This window comes from Symphodus melops, assembly GCF_947650265.1.
Source record: "Symphodus melops genome assembly, chromosome: 16".
NCBI classification, from domain to species: domain Eukaryota; kingdom Metazoa; phylum Chordata; class Actinopteri; order Labriformes; family Labridae; genus Symphodus; species Symphodus melops.
Window position 1 is genome coordinate 8285353 of NC_136706.1, and position 22039 is coordinate 8307391.

General features: G+C 39.8%; 3 protein-coding genes across 5 annotated transcripts in view; all 3 read right to left on the reverse strand.

Moving 5' to 3' along the window:
- Nucleotides 1-14675, reverse strand: part of clip1b (CAP-GLY domain containing linker protein 1b) — a 33709-nt gene extending 19034 nt beyond the window's left edge. The window contains exons 1-14 of one of the 2 annotated variants that reach the window (XM_079365124.1): nt 14567-14675; nt 11262-11434; nt 9913-10272; nt 9694-9824; nt 8919-9043; nt 8601-8802; nt 8204-8401; nt 7550-7653; nt 6584-6644; nt 4882-4986; nt 3237-3398; nt 2874-2969; nt 1964-2021; nt 1752-1837 (exon numbers count right to left, since the gene is read on the reverse strand). In XM_079365124.1, the coding sequence (XP_079221250.1) occupies nt 1752-1837; nt 1964-2021; nt 2874-2969; nt 3237-3398; nt 4882-4986; nt 6584-6644; nt 7550-7653; nt 8204-8401; nt 8601-8802; nt 8919-9043; nt 9694-9824; nt 9913-10272; nt 11262-11352 (1779 nt within the window). In that variant the 5' untranslated portion in view covers nt 11353-11434; nt 14567-14675. The remainder of the gene's footprint in view (nt 1-1751; nt 1838-1963; nt 2022-2873; nt 2970-3236; nt 3399-4881; nt 4987-6583; nt 6645-7549; nt 7654-8203; nt 8402-8600; nt 8803-8918; nt 9044-9693; nt 9825-9912; nt 10273-11261; nt 11435-14566) is intronic. The other variant, XM_079365125.1, reaches the window with a different exon arrangement.
- A 1009-nt stretch (nt 14676-15684) lies between these two features.
- On the reverse strand, nt 15685-17279 carry LOC306837147 (hydroxycarboxylic acid receptor 2-like). The gene has a single exon (XM_079364689.1). It carries the CDS (start codon nt 16944-16946, stop codon nt 15960-15962), a length of 987 nt encoding a protein of 328 aa, XP_079220815.1. The 5' UTR covers nt 16947-17279; the 3' UTR covers nt 15685-15959.
- A 78-nt stretch (nt 17280-17357) lies between these two features.
- On the reverse strand, nt 17358-21819 carry denr (density-regulated protein). 2 transcript variants are annotated; one of them, XM_079364691.1, is made up of 8 exons: nt 21655-21819; nt 20957-21069; nt 20845-20864; nt 20649-20733; nt 19370-19450; nt 19059-19175; nt 18821-18960; nt 17358-17680 (listed from the first exon to the last, which is right to left on the reverse strand). In XM_079364691.1, the coding sequence occupies exons 2-8, from the start codon at nt 21057-21059 to the stop codon at nt 17636-17638; spliced, it is 591 nt and encodes a 196-aa protein (XP_079220817.1). In that variant the 5' UTR covers nt 21060-21069; nt 21655-21819; the 3' UTR covers nt 17358-17635. The 2 variants fall into 2 exon arrangements, with proteins under 2 accessions (XP_079220817.1, XP_079220816.1); XM_079364690.1 differs by having other exon boundaries at nt 19370-19458; nt 20648-20733.
- Between the last annotated feature and the right edge of the window lie 220 nt (nt 21820-22039).

Consider the following 22039-nt stretch of genomic DNA (forward strand, 5'->3'; position numbering starts at 1 on the left):
GACGTTTTATTAAATCAAGACCCTTTCCTGTAAATGTGTAAGTACAGTTGTCTTTCTGACAAAAAAACCTTCTATGGTTATTTTAAAAGCCGAACGTGTACCTCACAGTGACTTTTATTAAAAAGGTTGTGTTGGCAGTGTGATAATAATAACCGCCTCATCTAACAAGAATCACACAGCAGGGAAAGTCAAGGATATAAAATCACCATGAAGTAATAATAAATCTGCTTCTCTAATGGTCTTGTTTGCTTTTGTAAGTGATAAAGAAGCATAAAAAGTCATTCAGTCTCTTTCATAACCAGATAAACCCTCCTCACAGGATCTTTAAGCACTTCTTGTTTTTGCCAACACAGCTGGACTAAATGTGTCCAAGTACACTTGAAATCTTCCTTTCCTCACAAACACACAACTTACATTATACGTAATGTACTTCTAAGTATCCAGGGACAAAGCCTTGTTTTCTATAAACAAAGTAGAGTATCAGTCTGGTATAGTTGTATTTCAGCAGCTAGTTTAACATCCTACATTTGATCACCGTCAACTTTTAATTCCATTAAAATCATGAATGTGTTCTAGTGTACTTTTATACAAAACCTGATTGATTAGTCGATTGATTGATACATTAATTGATACCATTATTAAAGAGAATATTCCGTAAGGAAAAAAACATCCACAGTAATATTCTAATAATCTTTTACAGATGCTTCACCTTGACACAAACAGGGATAATTAAACTCAAAGACATATATATCAAATATCACTATTTTCTGTCTATTAGAATACTTTCAAATCCAGAACTTAAACTTCTTAATGATATGTGGTTTAAAATGAAAGGCATGGGCTAAAAATACAGGGGAAAGTGGGTGTAAGGGGTCGCTTGTCTCTGTGATATTAGAGGGGTGTATGTAGTCTGTGCATGCCTGTCTTTCATTCCTCCTGCACTGTTGGGAATATTTTATTTGAATCTGTATTTTTGGAAAAAGGTTTAATACAGAAAAATTGTGATCCTCCTGTATTCTGAACAACAAAAAATGTATTATGTATTATTCTAAAACACCATGTTTCATCCTCGAACACATCCTATGTTTCAGTATTTCACTATAGCAAATGATTGTTAAATGACAAATGACACATTTGGCAGCTTGAATCAAAGATGTTGCGTGGACTCAAAAAACCCGAATGGAAATGAGAGTGCATGTGTGTGTTATTAATGTTTTAACAACATTAAATCCAGCCTGAGGACAGTGTCAGCTTCAGAGCGGGAGTGCTCCACTAAGACTTAATGAAAGAACGCTAAAGAAGACAAGATTACAGACGGAGGGATTAAAGAAGGGAAGCCCACTTGAAAGTGCCCAAACTTTATATAATATGTAAACGTGACATTTTCATCAATTCCCCCTGAGAATACTACAAAATATAAATCTGTACAGCTTGAAACAGACAGAGGTGTCACTGTGAAAATCAGTAAATGTACACAGACTGATACATCTACATTTTATTTAACCTTTATTTAATCAGGAAAGAAATGTCCTGCTGCGTAATCAGACAAAATAGGAGAGGATGTCGAAACAATAAAACGAGTGGATAAAGGAGTTTAAGATTTAACTAAGATCTGAAATTTGCAGTCATAATCTATTTTGTTAAACCAGTGAATTATTTTTTCATGTAAGTTTATGTAGAAGTACGTCAATGAAAATGCTGAAATAAATATCCTGCATTTAAAATCCTAATGTTTGGTTATGTTGACCCACCTGTTTCAGCTCTTCCTCTCTGTTCTGACTCTCCTCTTTCAGGGTTTGGTAATCCTTATTTGACTTCTCCAAACTCTCCTCCAATTCTGACAACAACAACAACAAAACAAAACATCAGCTGTTAGAGTCATGTTGGAAACGGAGGAGGAAAAGATCCGCCATTTCAAAAAAGACAAAAACAAAACAAGCTGAGAAACATTTCATAGGTTTACCTTGCATGGTCTTTGCCGTCCTCTTGCTCTCCTCCTCAGCTGTCTCCAGCTTTTGTCTCTGAGGAGGGAAAAAAAAAACATCAGCGTGACTACATGGTTACATTCCTCTACCTTTAGCTAACCTTGAAATGATGTCCAGGCCTTGAAAACATGCACGCTTTGTGGATAAAATACCTCTCTTAACGAGGCCACTTTCAGCACGCCCACGAGCAAAACTGTAAAAAACAACATGACTCGTGGAATCTACAATTAGACCCTCATGGACATGCACTTCATTAAGGAAATATGCAGACATGCTCAACATGTCTGCCTTGTGTTTCATTAGGCCTCCTGGGGTTCTGTTTAAGTCATGACGGCATTAGGACCACATAAGACCCAATCACATTTCTATGGACCTACTCGGGGGATAAGTTAGTCTGTAAATATGAATATCATTGAAACCAGGGGTTAAAGCAGTCTGGGGGCTTCAAATGCAAACACTTCATCCACATGTGCACAGACTGTACGCAGCCCAGGATGAGCGTTCGATTTTATCCAGACAAGATGCTCCGGCTGGCTCGATTATAGCTGGATGCTATTGTTAAAGTTGTATCACATCGTTCAAGACTTGACTTGACATTGGCTACAGACATCATCTGTAGCCAATGTTGACAGATGAGAGCTCTGTCCGTATGAGAGAGCATACAGCATACAGCAGGGCACATTAGAAAGGGGAGGGGCTAGCGGCTCATCTCCACAATCAGACAAAACAAGCGTAAACTGCAACAAGTAGAACATTTTTATGGGTTTCTTCGTGCCTGATTATCATTAGTGCTGCATACTGATCGATAAAGCAGATAGCGGGAGCAAATAACGGCCAAGACATTGAGCGGCCTCGATCCGTTCGACCCCAGTTTGATCCTTTTCTCACCAGCTCGGTCAGCTGCTGTTCCCTGTCGCTCTTATCTTGCTGCAGAGACTGAAGCTCCTTCTGTTTGCCCTCCACGTCGACACTCAGCTCACTGATCTGTTCAGGACAAACAGTGTAGAATGTACAGTTCACACAAGTACACCTGAGAAGAGCCATAAATTATACATTAGCCTTGTCGCTTTAACAAACACACACACACGAATAACCTTATATTTATTCAATCAAGAGGTTTAAGAAGGGCTGTTAATAGGCGTGACACCAGGTCTTCTGGTTTCACATCCTGCCATAAACTTATGTTGTGTTATTATAATAATTAATCAGTTGAACAAGCGCTCAAGGCTTGCAAAGTTTTCTTCCACAAACTTTTTTCTCCTGGGACTGCGCCTGGGCCTTCAGGCTGCTGATCTGCTGCTGGGACAGAGACCCAGCATCCTCCTTCTGCTTGGACGCCCGCAGCCTGAGCTGGAGGTCTGCCACCTCCCTCTCCAGCTCCATGATCCTGGAGCGCTCTGACACCGTGGCCACCTGCGGCAGAGCGGGTGGAGAGAAAGGCATTGTAGAGAGACAGAGGAGGGGAATGAGCCTGAGTTATAACTGTGGGGTCTGAAAAAAAATCTACTTCTTGTAATGTACAACAAAGTTGACTTTTGTCTCATTTTTCACCCTCACATTGTTGAATTATTTTTACCCCAGCAGGAAGTAAACATCATCTTACCTGCAGTAATCTGTTCCTAAAGTACTCAGATCTCTGTTAAAGTACAGCACTGTGTAAAATATCCTTAAAATGTCAATGAAATCAACATATCAACCATTGGTTTATGATTCCTAAATAATTTCTGCTTCAAAAATTCACTGTTTATAAATGAGGCTGTTAATCCTCTGATGGAAGAGCCACTGAAAAAAAGATTGGGGGCGAAAATTAAGAGCATACCCACTTCTTTAGGCACCACTACACTACTGCTGATGCCCGTCCTTTAGGACTCATTTCCACAAGGGGGAAAAAAAAAATGTGTCATGTTTTGTGTCTATTGAAAAAAACGGATTCGAGAAGAGGAGAAGGGAAAAAAATGTAACAAACGAGAGAGAACGTGGTGTCAGGTATATGGTGGTATATTCACATTCTTACTTCGGGAGACTTTGACTCCTGAGAGACCGGTCAAAGCGTGGACCTTCTGGTTAAAGGGTAACGCATAGCAGTGTTGTCCCTTTTTCTTTTTGTCAACAAATACCACAAAAAAAAGACCAAAATCAAAAATAAGTGCATATACTTACAACCATTACATGTGTGCACAGCCTGACAAATCTATGTCCTCTAAGCTTTGGAGCATTGAAAGTCTTTAATAGCATATCATGGGCACCAATGTCTGAACACGGTTTAGTTTGCAAACAGTTCTTATTAGACGTGCTGCTGCTTTAAAACTCACAAAAACAAAAAATGGGGATTTAAAAAAAAAAATTTATTTAATCTTTTTTAACCAGGTAATTAAGCCATTGAGATCAATAACTCTTTCACAAGGGTGACCATCCCGAAGTGTCTAAAAATCAGTTAATAAAAACTTCAACAGCATGAGAAACTTATTAATGCCCTTTTCTATGACACTCATTATGTTTTATTTTCAACAATCATTTTTTGAAGCAATGGCTTTGAGGCCAAATGACAAAGTGGAGAAATTACAAGTATTTACTGTGCAGTATTTTGGTTTTGGTCTTTTCCTGAGTTTTTTTGTTGTTGAAGCAACATGAAGGGCGACATCTTCATAAGCAGAAGAAGCAAACGTCTATCTTCTAAAAAAAAAAAAAAAAAGCACCATGCAAACATGCAGAACCTTCAGAGATAGACCTGCACGATAAGAAAAGCTCAAGCCCAGTGAAATGTAAAAGTCCCGCTTTGCAGGTGTTGATAAGTCTGACTATTTGCATTGCTGTGGTTCCTTCAACATATTCTGTGCATCATTACGAATCGGAGTGGGGGAAAGCACATCACTCATCCTGGGACTGCTGGCATTACCCTAGTGTCCTCTAAATCCCTCTGGAGTTTTTCAGCTTTGGTCTTTTCAAAGAGCAGGCTCTGCTCGAGCTCCTTTATGTGGGCATGCTCCAGCCTGGTCTGCGTCTGTTAGTAAGAGAGAGCAGGAAGAGAAGGACAACAAACAGCAATGCAACACTGACATGCCAGCTTTGTGCCAAGCACAGAGAAAAAAAAACACTTTAAAGAGAAGGCTAGAGAGTAAGAAGGTTCTGTTTCATGTATATCAGCTGGTTGTGGACAAAGGAGGAAGATTTCTCTGATGAATTAGAGAGTTCATTCTTAGAAATAATCTCCTTCTGAAGCTCAGAAACTTGTATTTCTCTTCTAATTGCACTTTGTTTGCTTGTAATCCAGGAATTACAGGAAGCTAATTTAGGCGGTAATTCCTCTGAAGAGGGATAAAGATGCACACAAAAGAGGAAGATGAAAGGGTATAAAAGACTGAAGGCAAGGCGAAAAGAAAAAGAAAAAAAAACCACAGCTCAAATCGAGGAGCGTGGTTGAAAAGAGGAAAAGAGGATGGGAAGATAAGTGCTGCAGATGGTTGAAAAATCAGAAGGTAAGAGTGAGTGAATTTAGAATGACTGAAGAAATAACATAAGCCGGAAGAAAGAAGATGAGCAAGCACACAAATGAATGATTCAGAGAGTGCACGGGGGGACAGGATGATTGATTCAATCATGGGCTCTTAATCTTCAGAAGACGTTTGAAAGCAGTTATGCAAGTTAGAGGACAATCTTCAGGTTTTCAAAGTCAGTAAAGATGATGTTTCCACGGGACGAGTCAAAGCAAAAAAGACAAGCTCGGGTTTACGTTAAGAACTCACAGACTGGAGGGTTCAAGGTCGACGACGTTTAGGTTTTAAGAAAGACTAAAGCCGGGCTCGAACTTCATCACACATAATGCTGGCTTTAAACGTCAAGAGGATTCTTTTCCCCCCCCCTATATTTTCTGCATGACTCAAGTTTTTGAAAGACACGACCAGAGAGGTGCACAGGTTCAACTTTGGGATCTGTGTCCAGCTGCACATCTTTAACTGTGCCATGGGTTAGCCAGATGTGATGACCTAAAGCCATCATCAACCAGAGCAGAAGATACTGGATGAAGGAAATATCTGACTGAACATCATATTATTTTTCAAATTTGGGCCTTCTCGGATCTTAAAAACTTTTTATTTGCTGCTACATTCCCCAAAGTTCAACCACTCTTTGTCTACTAATAAAAAAAAATGAAATTGAAATGCTTATTTCCTTTCCCTTTTCACTCGTTTCCTTTATTCTTGTATTTGAATCACTATTTGTCACTTCCCATTTGTGTCTTTCTTTGGGTATTTAAATAAAACAGAAAAATACATTAGAATCTGTTTGTAGTCATTGCAGTGACGACAACGAGGTGTTTAAGATTAGATTTTAAAGTCACATTATCCGTGAACCTGGGCTGAACAACTATACAGACCAAGAGCACAGACTTGATTTCTCCTCAGAGTGTCAGGATGGGCGAATCCTCAGCGGTCTGACGCCGGTGAAACTTCAATAAGAACCGAATCAACTTTACATTTAGTCAGTGAATTATTCAAACATGAAAGTCATTCAAACATTGGCCTGACATGTGCGAGGTCAATAGCTGCAGTGAGTGAGGGTATTATGTTTAATTGAGGACCGGATTATATAACACAAGTTACCTCCAGGTCTCCTTTGGTGATGCACGCTTCTTCCACACTGAACTGCAGATCCTCCACTTTCCTGTCAAACAGGGACAATTTGAAAGTCTGTCTACTGTTCATATTAAGACAGTAGCTGAGTACATCTACAACTTCTCTATCAGAAGGTTCTAGTAGGAGACAGGTCTATATTATTTCTGCACTCACATGTCTACTTCTACTCTCAATCTTTTTTTTTTTTCTCACTTGATTAGATTTATGTGACAGCTTAAACTTTAGCCACCGACTGAGAGCTAAAGATGTATTTTTTCTCCCTGAAGACAGACTTTCACTTTAACAACAGAGTATATGAAATACACTTGTTGTAGTCTCCAGTAGACGTGTAGATCCATTGGTTGGTTAAAGTCAAACGATGGCGGTTGAAATATTTGAAATGTTGAACTTTAGTTAACCTCGTTCAGACAAAGCGGTCCAAAAAATATCAAATGTGGCAGTTTGATGATGGTGCGAAGAAGTGAGGGATCATGGGAGTTTTTGTTCATTGATTGAACAACCATCTTTGACGATACAGTAAGTAATATATCTAATTGGACTCAGGCAGAAATGATGTTCATTCAGGTTAAGTCATTTCATTCTGAAGAAAAACCCACAAGTTGCTTTAGCTGCAGTTCACAGCAGGCCAGCTTCCCTCCTCGCTCTCACACACATCATCTCACGTTTTCTGTGTTCCTCCTGATGACAGGCGACTAAATGAAATGCAGCGATCACTTGAATTACTCTTGTTTTGAGTTTAAAATCATTGGAAACATTTCAGATAAAGTATCTTACCAACCCAACAAGAAACAAATAATGATTTGTATAATTCTACCTTTCAATAAAAGACATGAGTACTTCCTTAAAAAACTTTTCCAGACCAGCGATCCTCTGCTTTTACCTCTGAAGCCTTTAAACAGTAGCATCATGTGCCGGTGAAGACAGAACACCCACCTCTTCTCCTCCTCGAGCTGGTTGAGCAGCTCCACTTTCTCTCGGTCGGCTGCCTCCACCAGCGAACGCAGCTGATCCAACTTCGCCTCCATCTCGATTGTATACTGTAAGAGAAAACACACACACACACACACAAAGAAGTTGCAATCACCAACACTTCTGTGATTTGTTTTTGTTACTAAATGAGGACGTTATTTTCAAAATGCTGTTAAATCAAAATGTGTCTCTGGTAAAAAAAAAAAAAAGGCTCAAACTTCTTGATTTGTCCTGAGACATTTAACCCTTCTGTGACTCTTAGAGATAAAGCTCATTATTGTGTCCTGTTGATAGAAATTAATTATTACTTGTTCACAAAAGGAGCTCAGCAGAAGTTCAAGCAGGAGGACTTGTTATATTTTACACTGTATACATCCAAACAAACTCACAGGTGTTTGAAACCTGATGTATTCTTATAAGTCTTAGAAGGTGTTATCACACAAAACAGGATCACTATTCCCAATCAGAGAGTAGTAATATAAGAAGTTTGAGTCACGTGGAAGAAAAATAAAAAGGTTTAGATGAAAATGTATTAAAACTTTATCAAATCATTTTCTATATCCATAAAAGGAGGAAAGTCATCATTTTGCCTGTTTTCTTGATTGAATTGCATCTAACCTGATCCCGTCCTTTCCTCAGCTGCACCAGCTCCAGCTGCACCTCTCCCGCGTGGCTCGTTGCCTTGGCGACCTCACACCTCTCCAGGTCCCTCTCCACCAGCAGCTGCTCGATGTGCTGCTGCTTCTCCTTCAGAGCCTCCTGGAGGGCTGTGGTGCCAGAGATCTTACGGGCGTATCGAGCAGACGTCTCTGTCAGCTGGAAAAAAAAAAAACCCCAGATACATTCTGATTTAAATGTGTATATTCTATCTGATCATCTTAGCCAGCGATCTTTACCAAGTATAACGAGGAGAAAATACTTCTTATCATAATATCATAATAAACTGAAAATTCAAAGAAAAGGCAGTGAGTTTTGTTGCAGGGTGGTTTGTTGGTTTCGTCAGAGTAACACTTGCCAGTCCAGCTCGGCTGGGTTTGCCGCTGATGGAGGAGGTGGTGGAGCTGATTGAGCTGATGGAGGAGGCACTCGGGCTCCTCTTCAGGGTGGACCTCCTCCGGGAGCTCTTGGCCTTGGTCGGCGTGGTGCAGGGGAAGCCGATACGTGTCACCTTGTGGACCGGAGCAAACAGGCCGTATCTGGGCAAGCACTGGAAATATCTGAGAGGGAAAACGGATTGCATGGACTGAAACGTCAGCTGGTAGAGGAACTATCTCTTTTTAAGGCTTGTAGTTAAACAGATGTTATGTAAGGGATCGTTGTCCGTGTTGTTTACCTGGTCCCTGCCACAGCTCCGTCATTCTTTCCCAGTGGTTCATCCAGTTCCACTCCGCACCAGTCCCCTTTCGCAAAGTCTGTCTCTCCCAGAAATCGCACCACTCCTGCTTTTGTGCCACCCACCTGTGCGCACACACACACACACACACACACACACACACACACACACACACACAAAGCATCAAACTATTGTAGATTTGCTGTTTCAATTTTTTCTTTACATAATTAAACTTGCCCCTTTGTGTATGAGGAGTTACTAAAAGTCTGGTATCTATGAATTTTCAAAAGAATTCTGAATAGGATGTGATTTCAATGACTGATTTGTATCAAATCCACTAAGCTTATTGCAAAGTTTAGTTTGATTAAGAACTGCTATGATCTGCCAGTAAACTGAGCAGAGGAAGGAAGTTCTTCTCAAATGAAAGAAAAAGTCATTGATCGGTCTTCTTAACCATCTACAAGAGAGATAGAGAGAGACATCATCAACAGGAAAGTATCTCTTACATGTCGAGCAGTAAAAAAAAAAGAAACAGTTTAAAGTTTTCAACATGGGAGCTCACTAAGCAAAGGACTTTCCATATCACATACAGCGAAGGTAGAAACATCCTCAAGCAAAAAGTTCCTTCTTGTTTTTGCACACTGCACATTTGTTCCATCTTATTTTGAAGTTTCTTTTTTATCAACCCTGTGTCCTTCCTTGTTGACAAGCGGTGAGTGTGTGTGTATTTGTTCGAGTATACCATTTTTTTTCCCCCCAACACTGAGCTTCCTACCAGCACGCGGTCTCCCAGCCTCAGCTCTCTCTTGTTCTTCTTCATGGATTCTGTGTCCGAGAGGTTCGACACTGACTCGCTGGACTGAACGTGAATTCTCTGAAGTGCCGTCTTGATGCCGCTGCCCTGAGCTGAACAAACAAAACGTTTTATGAGGAAAGATTTCAGAGCTAATCAAAAAAAAAAAAAACCACACACACAGGTGCTGTCCGTGTTTACCAGCTGAAGTCGTCCCAGCAGGTGCAGGCTCGCTGGTTGCAGATGTAGCGGCTCCTGGTGCTGGACTGGCCTGCCCTCCGTTAGCCTCCCTTTCAGGCAACGCAGTTTTGGAGAGCTTTGAAGGCCGTGTGAAAATCCCCCTCCCATCCTCACACTGAAAATACCGGACCCCCGCCACAGAGCCATCGTTCTTCCCTATATGCTCGTCCAACACAATCCCCGCCCACTGCCCGGGAGCAAACTGAGTCCCCCCGATGAACTGCACGTAGCCGGGCTTGTTGCCGTTGACCCAGACCCTCTCTCCGACTTTAAAGTCATCCTGGGTAGGGGAGGTCACAGGAGGAACCGGCTTCTGATTACCTGTATAGACAATCAACATATACAGTATCATACATGTCATTAAACATCAATCAAAAGCTGGGTTATGAAATGACACTAGTATTATTCAAAGCCAGTGTGATGGCAGTAGCTGTTTCTCTCAGTGCTTTGTCTGGTTCTAACACAGATTAAATAATGATAGTTACAATTTTTGTCATAATAGAAAATTATGATGGAAGGAAGCAGTTTTTTTTAAACATCTTTATCAAAAAAATGACCTCATTGCAAACTCCATTTGTGTAACTTTTACAGACAATTATTTCACTCAAGATTCGACCGTTCTTAATAAACTGTTCTTCAGGTATATTGTGGACGCTGCTCGAAGTACAACGTGCACGTGGAGGACGTGTCTTTGCACAATACGAATCGTACTCATTTGTGTTTTTACATTCCCACTACACTGTTGATGTCCACGACGAGGTGCGTGCCATCGATTCACTTCAGCAGGCCTTATCTGACTGAATATGTATGAGCTTTTGTGATCACGTCAACAGCCAGGTTGTTAAGACAGGTCTGAACGGCTTCTCAGTGCAAACACCGCAACCTATAATCCTGCTTTGCATCATGTTTGCATTCGATTCCTTGTTTATGGGCTCATTTCCATTTGTACCCTGTTTAGGAGCGTCCTTCACCTGGCATGATAAGACCGCTAATGCTACATTCATTAGCTTTAAACTCTTCTTCAATGAAAAGTTGAAACACTCATAGCATCCTTCACTTAAATGTTATCTGATGTATTACATAATGATATTGATAACACTAAGTTAAGTAATGTAGCACATTTCCAAAATCAAGTAAGAAAGAGCTTAACATCAAACAAGAAATGAGCACATGATTAACAAAAAAAAGATTTAAAGCAGCTTGAATGGAAAGTGAGGATAAAATGACCAATCACAACTTCTGAAGTAAGTGGTTTAAGAGCGACTTTAAACAACATAACAGCACTTTAAGTTGTTTCAATGATGTCTTACCAGACGATGGAGACGTTTTCCCTGGCACCCCAGTGGGCCGGGCTATCTTGGTGGGCGGTTTGAGCCCGCTGACCTTTCCTGTTGTGCTCATGGCTGCAGCTCGGTCACCTGTGGGTTTGATCTGATCAGGGTGGGGGACTGGACCTTCCCCACCACTCCATAAAAGAAGTCAGCTGCAAAAGAAAACATTTTGTATTGTGAATCAATCCAAATCTGAGAAACATATTTTTGGTTGACTGCTAAACAAACAAGCTAAAAAAAGCAAACACATAAAACCATATCAGGGCTTTCAACTTGTATCATCATCCCGGAGGATAATTTCCCTGTTTTATTTTAGGAGAAATAATGATGCTGATTATTTTCTTATCGGCTAACATAAAAATTCCCCTGCCTCCAACTGTAACCACAACACTCTCTCACAACACATCCACTGTTTATTGCCAGGCTATTATTTATTATCACCATCTATAAAAAAGAAATCATCAGACCATTTGCGGTGTGTATGGTTTCACACTTGTGTTATCAAGTCCAGTGTGTTTCATTTTATGGCTTTAATTGACTAAAAAGAGACTCTCGAGTGAGACAGAGCTTTCTGTGGACGACGAGCTCCATGTTTGTTCCAGCAGGTGTTGTAGGTGTCAGGCAGCGGCTCATCTATTTTATTCATAAAAACAGATGATTCATTTTAGGAGTGACTAGGTCAAGACAGACATTCTGTACACTGTGATGGCTTCGACAGAGTGTGTGATATATCACACTCCGTAACTACATTTTAAAAGTAATGCTTCTTCATTTGTGTCAGGTTTTTTGCCTAAAATTAGCACAGCTACAATTCTTCAACTTATTTGGGAGATGCTTTTGTCCGTAGCGGTACAAGAGGGGAAAAAAAAAAAAAAAAAAAACAACAGTTCAGTCAGTATCAGTGAGGATTTTTCTTTTTAAAGAAATATCAAAGTTAGTCATCATCAACAACATCGACAGCTGCTCATGTGAGTTCTTATCAGCATCAAAACCATTCTGACCATCGTCATCATCATCGTCAGCAACATCATGATCCATGATCCATTTAAAGATATCAACAAGACATGGCGAAATTCTCGCTGACATTTGATGTAATGATGACAGGAAGAGTTGGGCAATCTTCAGCATAGGAATGGTATGAGAAACCATGAGAGCTGATGATTGCACCAAGTGAGGGGTGTCTATATTGGGAAGAGAAGGAGGCAGAGCACTGAGGCAGCCCTGAGGATAAATGATGAACTTTAGACACTATTTCCCTCCGAGACTCTCTAAAGATCTCCATGAAGGGTAGGACTCAAACCAGCAGAGGACAGATCCTGAGATGTCAAGTTGAGGGAGCATAGACAGGACGAATGTTAACTGGTTCAAAGCCAGCTGACAGGTATAGCAGCAAAAGAACTGAGGACGGACCAGCAGCTTTAGCTAAACATAGAGCTTCGGTTACTGACAGATGTGAAGTCTCCGTAGAGTGGCCCTATTTAAAGCCAGAGTAATTTGGGTCAAACAGATTGTTTCTGGACAGGTCACTTTATTAATGTCTTTGTGTTCAAGTATTTTCAACAGTAAGGGCAGAATTGAAAGCGGTCTGTAGTTTTCATCCTGGGCTGTTTTAAGTGTGAGAAACACACCTGTTTACAGACTATAGTCGACGATAAATTATTTTAGGTTTTATAGATTTATGTATATTTCAGTTTATATCTATCTAAATGACATATTTTTGTTTTCCCGTCTTAGAACATTATCCTTCGTCACTTTGTGTTTCATGAACACAAAAACCAAAAGTGGATCATTTTTGCAGTATGTCATTTTTTCATTAAAAAAAATACATACCTTGAGATTATTTAAAAAAAAAACAACAACAAAAAAACAGAGGTTGTTGAACAAAAACATACTGCTGTTCTACAAAATGTCCCAAATCCTTGATGACTCTTCTTCCATTTAAATAAAACAACGCTCCATCTGCTGCTCAATTAGAAAGAGGTTTAACCCATTTCTCCAGCAGCCACTGTTTTCTACCTACAGAAATGGAGCTGCAAATTGCCCACCTCTCTGCTGAGCTTGTAAGAAACTTTAGTTTGAAATTAACAAAGAAAAACACAAAGCTAATATCACGTTATAAGTGAATGACAGATAGTGTACCTTTTAAAATATCGTTGCTTTGCACACAAGCCACCAAGACTATTGTTTTTGTTGCTTTTAAACTAAAAGTATTATGTTAGTACCTGAAAAAAAGGAGCGCTCGAAGGAACAATTTTAAGTCCCTGATACAACAAGTCAAATAAGCCACTAGCCTTCTGAACTTTTAGCTATAGGAAAGTATTTTCAAAAGGAATTATCCAGAAGCCTAAATGACAATGAACCAAGAACTGTATCATTGTAAAAATGAAGTCCCCACACTTCCCAATTCACACCCTAAAGATTCCTGTTAAAAATGACTGCAAAACAAACCCAAAACGATGGAGTTTATGGACCTCCTGGGTTTATGAGATGTTGCCAGAACTTCAACATGAATAAAAAGACAGCAACTCGACCTGTGAATTACACGTTATAGATAGTTGCTTATATGAGATGACTTGCCCCAATAGATGAACAACACCCATAAAAGCATGTTGCTTTTTTTTAAATCTTACTATCCATATACATTTGTACATACTGTAAATGCATATATGAGAGAGTACAGACTAATCGGATGCATGGAGCAGGTAAGAGGAGCAGCCCTGTCAGTAACATGAGCTGCAGGCTGCTGCCTCCACCCTGCAGGTGATGCCAGACCAAAACAACAAGCACACCCAGAGCTGTCAAATCTCCCCCAGTCATTGCTAGCATGCCACCTCACCCCACTGATTTGTTTCCAGCCTCAAAAAGGACAGTCCTCGCCTTTAACAAATCCACCATGAATATATAATAAGTCATTGTTGCAGATGATGACACAGGTCGTGTTGTTTGTGCATGTGGGCTGGGCTGCTTTTTTTTTTTTTTATCTCAGGAGCCAGCAACTTAGAAATGCTGCACCACTTCATCCTCAACTTATTAAACATTGTATTTGACATCATCGGGTTAACTCGATCATATATGTTATTTTTCAGTGTTCTACATTGAACTTATGCCTTTATTGTGTCTGTCTGTATTGAGCGCCCCTTTCCCCTATAACGGAATGCGCTCTTGGAGGCTAGCTAGCTTTAGATTGGCTCAAAACTATAGTTGTCAATTTACTGTGTAGGGCATTGTTGACATAATAATACAACAACATGAATGTGGACAAATCGTGGAAATATTTTTCTTACTTGGTCTCTTTTGATGAACTGGATGCCGTGGGTGCAGCGTTACATGTTTTTCCAGCGGCTCTACTTTCCCAGCCCGTCTGACAGAATGACGTCACCTTGGGAAACAATGTTGCCTTCACGGGACAAACTGGAAACTCTGTTCATCAGATATCCAACATTTATATTTATATATATACACAACTTATGATTCAAAAAAAGACAAACACAAAGAGAAAGTTGCAAATATTTCATTTAAACAGGTTATCCCCTTTTTTATTTATTGGAAAAAAAATATGAAGCGACTGAAAGTTCATTTAAAAAGGTTACCCCCTTTTTATTGTAAACAAAAAAAAAATGAAGCGACTGAAAGTTGAAATATCTTCACAGCGGTTCAAGTTTTTCTTCAAGACTTTTCACACAAAAAGCGTAAAGGATTAGATTTTTTTTTTTTACCAATAAAGTTTGCATGCATATGTACAGATATTCATATAATATTTTCACTGAGAAATGTCAACGTTTCCTAACATCTGAAGTGTAAATAAATTATGCCTACTAATGAAAAAACTGAAATTTCAATGTGAACAGAGCAATCACACACAGAAGTATAGCAGCCCAGTTCCACTATGGGTGGGAAAATATATCCAACAAGTCATTTTTTATAAGACGCAATCTAAAAATAATGCATATTTCTGTCTTCTGTTGATTGGAACTGTATTGTTTGTTAGTGGCACTACAGATGGAAAGTAGAGTCTTGCTAAATCTGGCGCAACCATCTTTTCATTTTTCTTTGCATGAATAATCAAAGTCATTGCACACTATCCCTTGATAAATACAATAAATGAATCTGTGACAAGGTCATGTACACCTTCCAAATAAGACTCTTTACAGAGTAACAATTTTATTTCTAACGAGGATGAAGTATCTCAAAAAGCAAAATAAATTCTTAAAATGATTTCTTTATTATCTCAGTATATGGAATCTTCTCTGCAATACTAGATTTATCACAAGAATAAGTTTAGAGTATAAAATGTCAACAATACAATATCATTTTGGCATCTATGAATAATGATAGTACTGGATTTAAAAAAAGCATTTCTCTAATTTTAGTTAATTCCTCAAAATACATATATTTTTAAATATTAATTTGCAATGCCAAGAAGTCAGAAAATCTAAATAAGTCATTATCACCAACAGAATCATTTTATTCACCATATTGGTAGAAATGGGCTTCCGCACTTTAACCTATGCAAGTAGACAGCAGTAAATTGCTAATATGACAGGCTGACCAATTTGTTGTTCAGTCAAAACACAACCTCTTCACTTAATCTTATTACAGTTATAAACCAGGGTAATGGTTTTATCAGTAGTCAAATGCATCATGCATTCATGTAACAGTATGAAATAGTAACTGGTTTTAAATTCTTCTACCATCAACCGTGGAAATGTCATTCTCAGCTGCATCCGTTTGCTCATTGGTCCTTCTCAGCACTTTATTCAGGAGCTTCTGGAAGGCGCCGCTGAAGGCCGGGCTTGAGAAATAGTAAACCAGTGGGTTGAGGACACTGTTGAAGTACGTGAAACAAACGGACGTGTAGAAAGCCAGGTTGGCCTCTCTAAAATACTTGCATTCTTGATACCACACCTTGAGGATCCACACCGCTATGCGTGAAATGGTGCTGGGGAAAAAGCAGATAATAAAGATCAGAGCCACAGCCAAGACAAACTGAATGGCCCGTTTGATTTTCCCCCTTTTGTCCACAGTCTTGGTTTTCAGCTGCCAGGTGATTCTGATCGTGCAGAAAGCGACGATTGACGTGGGGAGGAAAAACTGGACGATGTAGAAAGTGTTGTGCCAGGTGGCGAGGGGGTTGAAGCCCATGCAGATGTTAAAACTCTCACACTGGGTACGGTTGTTGATGGTAAAAAAGTGCTCATCCATGAGAAGATACCCTGTAGCAAGAAAAATCAGACCCCAGAGAAGGAGCGAGACCCAGAGAGCGTAACCGAGACCCAACCTGTTGATTCGATTCAAAGGGTGGACGATCTTGAAGTACCGGTCCACAGCTACAGCCGTGAGGAAAAAAATCCCTGCAGCACGGTTTGCAGCGAGCAGAAAGAGGAGAATTCGACACATGACGTCGCCGTACAACCAGTGTTTCCCTCGCCTGTAATAGTCTGCTCTGAAGGGGAGGCAGAACAGAACGATGGAGTCCGCAACCGCCAGGTGAGTCAGGTACACAGAGTTCGGCTTCCAGGTATCCATGTGGAAGATGAACATCCACAGTGCCACAAAGTTACCCGCCAGTCCGAACATGAACTCGAGGACTAGTATCGGAGGCAAAACCTGGTCTAGGATGGGAGAGTCAAAGGCGCAGCACCCATCAAAGCGAGAGAGATTCATGCTTTAAAAGGTCGATAAGGAGCAGAGCACCAATCTGCTGCTCCACACTGAGTCAACACAGGTACATGTGCTGTGACCTGTGACTTCTTCGGAAAGGAATCATTCTCTCATGCAAATGATTCTCGAACAAACATCCTCATTCCTAAATGGAGCGAGCATCTGTGCTATCGTTTAGGGAAATGATATTGACCCAGAGGAGTATGGAAACAACAGTAAATATTAACTGACTGGGGAGAACAGCCTCATTATAAAACTATTATGTAGCAGAATAAGGGTCACTCATGGGGGTAACATGCAAAAACAATACACCTGCAGCTATTTCGGTGACCTCAGATGGGCCCTGAAAAATAAATCATTTGTAAGAAACCTCGTGAAACAAACTTGGAAAGAAGTACAGTTAGAGCGTAGAGGTGAAGGAGACTGAAATTTATTAGCCTACAGTTTGTTTGAGTGAAGAACATTTTGGGAGGGATTTGCGTCATACCACACCTTTGGCAAACGAGAGGAAGCAGTTATTAACTAAAAAAAAAAAAAAAGGAAAAAAAATTAATGCCAAGTGAGTGGCCAAGTCTTTTTTTTTTATGAACAGTAAATAAAATAGGTAGAAAATGAATCAATGTGTGCATTTGGCCAGGTATTTGTTGCTGTTACAGGTCACATCCGCTTCATTAAAAGTGCATATTTGGTCTTCACTTCTTCACTTCACCCAGATCATCAATGCTGTCATCATCCACCTGCAACACAGAGACGCAGACCCACAGCAGGAGTTTATTTCTGAGCTTGTATCCCTTTTTTAAAAAAATGGATACTTCACCCATTTGCATGAAGCCGTGTATCATTAGAAACATGGTAGTAGTGTTGAATGGTCGTGAATCCAGCCCTCATTTTGCCCTGAGACGAGAAAAATGTGTTTCTCTTTACTTGAAAGTTTTCTTCATGTGATGCAAAAAGCGTCATATTGCATCACATGAAGAAAACTTCCAGGCAAAGAAAAACACATTTTTCTCATCTCAGGGCAAAATGAGGACTGGATTCACGACCATTCAACACTACTACCATGTTTCTAATGATACAAAGCTTCATGTAAATGGGTGAAGTATCCCTTTAAAGCTGACACATTGAAATGAACAGGTTTCATATGTATGGATACATGTGGGGATGTTAGACATTGTTTCTGATAATAAACACATTCACGAAAAGACTAAAAACTTTTTAATCATCTTCAAACAGCTAATGTTTATTTCTGTTTTTAAATGCTCATTAACTTTCTTCCCCTGAGCCGCTGAGCTTCATTTGTGTGTGTTGTTTAAGTGAGAGCTGTTTTTTTTAATTAGGGTGTGCAGCTGACTTTTTAATAAAAAGAATCACACATTCTACTAAAACAAGTCCATTTTCATTACAACTGAAAAAGGAAAAGTTTACTTTAAGAGCAGCCAGATACGCAATCCGAGTCTTTCCTCAAAAAGGAAATTATTATTGCATCGTTCTCTCTAAAAGCCTTTGCTTGGATTTAAGCCAAACTGTTTAAAGGGATCAAACTTTTTGCAACTTATTTTAGCCAATTCAGTGTCAATGAGTGACAATAATTCCCTGAATTGCCCCCTGGGGACAAATTAAGTTTTTTGAATTGAAAATAAAGAAGGGGGCAAAAGATTAACAAACATCCTGAAGGGCCCCGTATGCAGGCATAAAGAGGCTGGGGCAATGTACTAGATAAAAAAAAAAAAAGCCCTCGTCCGCGGATATCTTGTTTATTTACATTAACCCATCTGTACTGACACCAACCCTCTCTAACAAACAGTCGTGAATGTCCCAACGTGAACGGGTCGGAGGGAGTGAAGAAAGAAAGAGAGATATGGATTTGAGCGGCTCACCTCAGGCCACTTCTCTTGAATCACGTCGATAATGTCATCTGTAAAATCTCCCTGAATGATTATTTCATCCTCTGCTGTCACTGAGGCACCGCAAGAGAACTTCTGCGCAAAGAACCGCTGAGCCTCTTTAAGTTCAATGTCTGCAGGAGTCAACACAGAGTCCAGGTTAAGAAACACAAGCGTTAAAAGAAAAGGAACTGAAGCACTGTCGACGAGACTAAAACAATCAAACTCTCACCAAACGTTGCCAGGCCGCACACCCTTGTGACATATTTCTTCTTGGCTCTTGGGATCTTTGCTATCGTAACTTTCTGGGGCAGCGTCTTCTTTTTCTGTTTGATCTGGCCTCTTCCACCTAAAAAAGAAAAAAAAGAAGGAAAACAAAGACAGCAGCTAGTAAATGTTTCTTTGACTTATTATTCGTTTCATTTCAACAAATCAAAAATGCAGTTTCTAATGTTTAGATATTACATCTTTCCAAACATCATAGGAACTTTAAATTAGCACTGTATCGCTGATTTTGAATAAATGTACCGCTCGCTCGCTCACCTCTCTTCTGTTTCTTTTTCTCCTCCTCCTCGCCTGCAGGGGGAGCTTCTCCAGTGCCGGTTTCCTGCTTGGGTGCATTTGCTGCTGGGCCAGTTGGACGGAAGGAAAAAAGTAAAAAGATCAAAACCAATCTGCCAACAAAACACGTTAACACCTTCTGGTAAAATGAGTGCGTCGGGATGTTTTTACTTTTTCACAGCTTTAGGGCAATCATTTGACACTTCTGAATTGATTTGACCATGTCATTTGTGTTGAAAATAAAAATAAATCACTGTTTGATTGACAGTCAAACTAATACTCTGCCACTTGAACGGTTTGAAACTAAACCTCGAGCAGATTATAACTACAGGGTCCGTATTCTTAAAGACTGATCCTGTGGATGTCATTCGAAGAAAATTATCTGAATCATGAGGTTAGAAAAAAAATAGAATCAAAAATATTCCACTCAAAGTTAAGACTACTAGATCCTGGTGGAAATGAAAGCTTTTCACCGAGCGTCTCAGCCCTAAAGAGAGCAGTGGAGGTGAAAAACCTTTGAACTAGTGTTCGCGTGAACACTATTTTCAACTTCATTCTATGATCAATTTTACTGTCCTCCTATACCCATGATCTCTTAGAGAGCTTTTATAATTATTGGTTCTGTTTTGTTTGCTCAACCAATTACTGCTTTTGAAAGAAACCTAGCATTAGGGTCAACCACACCTCCTGTCTATCTATCTATCTATCTATCTATCTATCATCTCTAAATGTACTATGGGAGGCAGAGCCTTCACTTATCAGGCTCCTTGAAACATTATTTTAGATAAATCTTAAAGTTAGGTCTGACACAGCTATAGACCAGCTCCTTGTAAGGCTGCTATAGGCTTAGACTAGCTGGGGAACTGGCAACTTAAGTGCTCTCTCTCTCACATCATATAAACATGCATGTCACGATCAGTAAATATTCATGTACGATTTAAGTTACTAAACACATATTTTCCTGGGAGATCCTGAGCTCGCATGTCTTGTGGTTTGTTCCTCTTGTTTGTCTCTATCCTTATTTCTGCATCCTATCCCATCTCTCCGGACACCATTTTTCTTTTGAAACTTGACCATGAGTAAGGCCTTTCACCTGCTTGTTTGTAAAGAGTCTTGAGATAACATTTGTTATGAATTGGAGCTTTACTATCAAATGACGGGTGTCAAAAAAAAGCAACCATTTCTCCAAACACTACGAGCATTCTGTTGTCTCGACGATAAAGACATGCAGTGTGTTGGTGAAAGAAACATCGGTACTCACCTACAGTCATTCTCGCAAATATATCCGGAAAGTTCTTCTCAAGCCAATGCCTACATTTGGCCGGTTCGGGCATGTACTCACAGTACTGCAGATACAACAATGCAGATTCAGTAAAACAATGTAAAACAGCTCGTTAGATTTATGAGTAAGCTGGTGAAACATTGGTTTCATATAAATGTTTGATCATTACACTTACCTCTGTAGGTAGAGAGCACACTGCAGAGAAGAGGACAAACACATATGTCACAATTCAAAAAGTAATACATCACATGGAGATCCAAATCTGAGTGAAACGTGACACACTGTACCTCCACAATAAAGGACTTTCATTGGGTACTTTGAATCGGAGTCAACTGGTCCATGATCCGATTTGCTTTCTGAGGAGCCAGAATCCATCTCAGTAGTAGCCATCACAAATTATCTAGATCAGAGAGTGTTGATGTAAATATTATGAAACAATACAGTCAGGATAACATTTTTAGGCTTCCACTAATAACTCAAAACCTACAGGCTGGTGAACCAATCATCCTCAGAGACATTATTAAAAGGACTCAAGTGTGGGCATGAGGGGAGAAAATCCCTGATCATCATGCCTGGTCATTTTCTTCACTGTTAACAGCAAACAGCAGATTCACAGTCCCACATGCACTGAAGTAAAAGTGCAGTCTTACTACAATTCGCCTTCAAAACTTTGAAAGAATAATCAACTAGCTTTTAGCTGGCTAACCCATGTGGCTATTTTATAGTGTGCAGGCTGTCATATGAAGATTTAAAGCACAATACTTTATGCAATGTGTGTATTTCGTTGGCTATATGATATTATTTCACAAACTCAAACTTGCACAACAAAGCTATCCCCAAAATTATTTTCAGTGGTTTCATTCATCCAGTAACGTTGACTCACCCAGCTGTCACCGTTAAGCTAAGCATGCTAACGAGGCTAACGCTCAGCTGCTGAGCTGTAAACGGATTTAATATTTTAAAAAACAAATGTCGTGATACATACCCGACAAACTATACTCTTAAAACTCTTGTATTTTCAATGAATCCGCTCGCATTATTCACGTTAGTTTGACTTTTCGATTAGCATTCTTATTGAATAAGGGGCTAGTTGTTGGCGTACTTCGAGCACGCCTAACAGTGCTTCTTGTTTGAGTTTGTTCAAACGGAAGACATGCAGCGTTAAAACGCAACAGCGTCGCCTGGTGGGCGGAGGAAAACTCTACTGTTTAGTTTAGTTTCTTAGTTTATTATTTCGCTGAGAATCCCTATTTACAATAAAAGGAACCGCTTTAGTTTTTGCGGCCAATTTTCACTTGTGAATCGGCAACCTAAAGTGCATAATTAAAAAAAAATACAGTAATTAAGTGTATGAAGTGTATATCATTCAC

Coding starts and splice junctions, on each gene's coding strand:
- LOC306837147 (XM_079364689.1), bottom strand. CDS start 16,946: ATGAATCTCTCTCGCTTTGATGGGTGCTGCGCCTTTGACTCTCCCATC.
- denr (XM_079364690.1), bottom strand. CDS start 21,059: ATGGCTACTACTGAGATGGATTCTGGCTCCTCAGAAAGCAAATCGGAT. Junction 20,734..20,844: donor TGTGCTCTCTACCTACAGAG/GTAAGTGTAATG, acceptor TTGTATCTGCAG/TACTGTGAGTACATGCCCGA. Junction 18,961..19,058: donor GTGCGGCCTGGCAACGTTTG/GTGAGAGTTTGA, acceptor TGACTCCTGCAG/ACATTGAACTTAAAGAGGCT.